Genomic DNA, 3,654 nt, shown 5'->3' with positions numbered 1-3,654 from the left:
GCTAATAAGCTCCCTCTGGTGTACTAGTGCACTCATTGCAACCAAATTTTTTTTTTTTGGATCTAATAATTTTTTGTGACTTACCTTTTTATCATCTCTGAACTAAGGGTTCTGCATTTCTCATTGCAACCTGACTTTAAAAAGGAGCACTCATCCCTGCAGTTGTAGCTCTGCTTGTTGTGCAACAGTCCCTGCTTCAAAGTGGGCCACCAAACCCTCTGGTAGGCTTGGGCTCTGACCTGCAGACAGCCACATTCAGAAGTCAGTGGGGATCTGCACCAATTGCCAGGCTCCACCATTAATGAGCAATTATGAACAGAGGCAAGGGGAGCTGAAGTGGCCAAGAGATCTTAGACAAGTGGCAGAGTGCAGCAAGCAAAGGACAGTTGCAGTGCTGAAAGCTGTGCAGTTCTCATTTAGCAGCACACGCACAGAGGAGCGGGCTAGAGATGTTACCGAGACGGCAGCCAGGAGCTTGCCTTGTGTATTTTTGTAAGGGTGCATTTCTGAAGCAGCCCAATATATAAACCGCCTACCCTGAATAAAAAAGGGGAATTAATATAAACAGCACACAGAGATGTAGCACCGACAGGCCGACTTTAATGGGAAAAAACAAGGCAAGTAAGTTATGTTTCAACTCCTGCCCTTAAACTTTTGGTCTGACAAGATGAGTATTTAGCTTGGACATATCAACGGAGAACAAACAAACCACCTGTACGTGGTAAAACTGCTGTCTTTGTATTAATCCCGCAGAACACAAACATTACATTCATTTCCGGGCAATACATGGCACAAAACCCATCAATAAGCAACACAATATGCCCCCAAATTACCAGCTGCCTCTCATCAGGAGAGGCTGAACTGAGAAAGTTTTTATGCTGACTATCACAGAATAAAACATCCCCGAGTGTTTCTTAAAAGGTGGCACATGGAGCTACCTGGATTGTCTTCATGCATAATTTGCTCCACGGCACTGTGTGCAAAAGCAGCATTTTTAAAGGTCAAAAATCTTCATATGGAAGGAGAACAACACATTTCACAGAGCTTCCTTAGAGCATGGACACACACCTACCATGGTTAAGAGGTATTTATGATGGCTGGCACTAGACAGGAAAACCTTCCTTTTCCAAGTCACTTAGCTAAACAGTTTTCCATAGAGAGACACCAATCATCCAGACAGAGGTGCTTTCTACAAACATCAGTTAAGGGTTTGGTCTCATTTGTAATCAACAAGCTAAGCTGCTAATTACCCAGCCGTTCAAGACCGCGTGCTCTGCATTAAACCAAAGGTCACACAGGCCTTCCAACATCTGAAAGTGGGAGGCATTCCTGTATGACAGCGCTCTGTGGGAGCAAGTTATTTTATGTAATTTAACAGAAAACAATGTTAACTAGACTGAACCCTGTGAGGTAATACTGAATTCCTGTGTCCCACAGAATAAATCAGCAGCCATTCTAGTGTCTAGGGTTATTTTGTTTTAGTGGTTTTCAGAACACAGGTATTGGTAGTGGCTCTCAGAATACAAAACACATCCAGGGCTTTCCAAATTCACGTACACTGCCTTATTTACACTTCCCTTCTTATTTATCCTATACTTTAGCAAACGGGAATCCACACTAAAATAGCAATAGAACTTGCATGAATATTTGCCTTTTGTTTAAAACCTAACATTTAGTTGGTCTGGAAACCATTACAGCTTTGGCAAGAGGTGGGGGAAGAAGCCGCACACACTGATTTGATACATAGCACAAGTTACAATCATCCCAACAAGCTCAAGACATTGTTTCTCCAAGCCTCCAGCATTCCCTTTGTTTCCTCAAGCTTATTATATTGTTATGCAGCGTCTATATATACAGTCCTCAAAATGCATAAAACTCTGCACAGTTTTGTAGTTTAGTATCATGCAGCATACACTAAAGCTGCTTCCTCAACTCAGAACAGCAAAGAGCAAGAGGGGATAGAAAGAAGGAATAGAAAAGGATTGCAGGCATGTCAGAGCCAGGATAGAAACGAAGAGACAACTGTGTTACACTATCACAATTCAGTGCTCCTGAACTCTTTTTGAGGGGAGGGGAAAGCAGAGGAGAACACGTAAGAATGATCTGCTATTAATGACAAACAATTTTCAAGGAGATCTATGCTCAATTGCTTCTTCCAAGAGAAAGCATTACAGTTACCAGAGCCCAGGAATAAAAGTGCATTGAACTAAAGAGCAAAATTCAAGGCCCTGGTATGTCCCAAGGATTTCTCCCTTGTCCCTGAATAGTAGGCTGAACAGACCTCCCCAGCATTCCTGCTTCAAGGTAAAAATTTAGTGATCCTTCATTTCCGGGTCCTACATCCAGTTTTCTAAAGAACTAGAAGGAGAAGAAAAAAAAAAAAAAAAATCAGATAAAGTTTGGAAAGGAACCCAGGGGACAGGAGAGAGACGAAGGATCCCTTGAAGCGTGAGCAATATCATATAGCTTTGGAATGATCTCTCTGTTTCTTTCAACAAAACAGCAGCCAAAACATGGATGCTATCATGAGACTCAAGAAAAGCACTCAGATTTGGCTGCAGTCTATTAGCAATATATGAGAGATGACAGTGGAACAGAAGAGGAAAGACCCCAAGCTTTAGTGCATATCAGCAGGTTCTAGTTTACATGTGTGCACAGCGATAAGGAGCGTGGGTCCTTGCAAGTCACACTACGGAGAAAATGCAATCAAACCCCACCCTCTCTCCCCCCCCATCAAGGAAGGTCGAGCATTTTATGCTTCGCATACAGCTCCTCTGTGATCTCATAGACTTTGCAGACATAAGGTAAGGCTTCCCCCAGCATATCTACCGCCTCCTCGGGAGTGCCAAGATTCATGTTTTCCAGGAATGCGTTTCGGGTGGGCAAAGCACAGAAAGCCAGCGTGGCGGCCTTGCGAATAACCCAGGGGTGGTAGTTTGCCAAGGAGGCATTGTACGAGTCTGTGCAGATCACAGACGTCTTGGAGTCCTTTTGGCTGGTCCTCAGCCCCTCAAGAAACATCTGCAGCCAGTGAAGGGCTCGGTGGAGGCGCAAGATGGTGCGACAGCCTGACTCCGGGCACTCCCCTCGGTTTTTGAGGCCGACCAGGCCGTTGGCCAACTCGTACTCCACCATGGACTGAAGAGTCTCGTATTTCTCCTGCTGGTCGCTGCTGCGGTACTTCTCCATGATCTGTATTTTGGTCACCGCATCTTTTGACACGAAGGAAAAAATCGTGCCCAGGCTGTTCAGAAACCTATGGTCAAACCACAAAAACCTCATTACACAACAGGAAGAGGGAGTTGGAGAAACGCCGCTGAAACAGCAGCAACAGCAATACAAAAACCCCCAAAGCTCTGAGATTGAGCCGAGTTTAGTGGACAGGCCACAACAGGGAGGAAGAGAATATATACAGGAAAATACAGCAGCGCTGTCTCTTGAGGGCAGAGAGGCACAGCCTTTGTAGGCTCCTGGCTGCTTCCCATCACACCCATGGGCTCAGTAGCTCCCTGTTTCAGAGACTTGGGTATTTATTACTGTATTTACCTGCTCGAGAAGGAGCTGGAACAAAGGAGGAGCAGCAGATGAGAGGAGGGGGGCCAAACACAAAGCAGGGGGGAGTCTATTTAGGGCAGAAAATACCGCCCCCCCCCC

The 3,654-nt window shown here is 45.1% G+C and overlaps 1 protein-coding gene across 1 annotated transcript in view; it reads right to left on the bottom strand.

Moving 5' to 3' along the window:
• Positions 1 to 580: 580 nt before the first annotated feature.
• Positions 581 to 3,654, bottom strand: part of CPTP (ceramide-1-phosphate transfer protein) — a 3,573-nt gene continuing 499 nt past the window's right edge. Inside the window, exon 2 of the mRNA XM_019511831.1 lies at positions 581 to 3,256. Coding sequence (XP_019367376.1) covers positions 2,734 to 3,256 — 523 coding nt within the window. The 3' untranslated portion in view covers positions 581 to 2,733. The remainder of the gene's footprint in view (positions 3,257 to 3,654) is intronic.

Source organism: Gavialis gangeticus, unplaced genomic scaffold, assembly GCF_001723915.1.
Source record: "Gavialis gangeticus isolate Ggan-Ray unplaced genomic scaffold, GavGan_comp1, whole genome shotgun sequence".
NCBI lineage: Eukaryota > Metazoa > Chordata > Crocodylia > Gavialidae > Gavialis > Gavialis gangeticus.
Note: the sequence above shows the minus strand (reverse complement) of the source record. Positions and strands in the feature narration are given on the sequence as shown.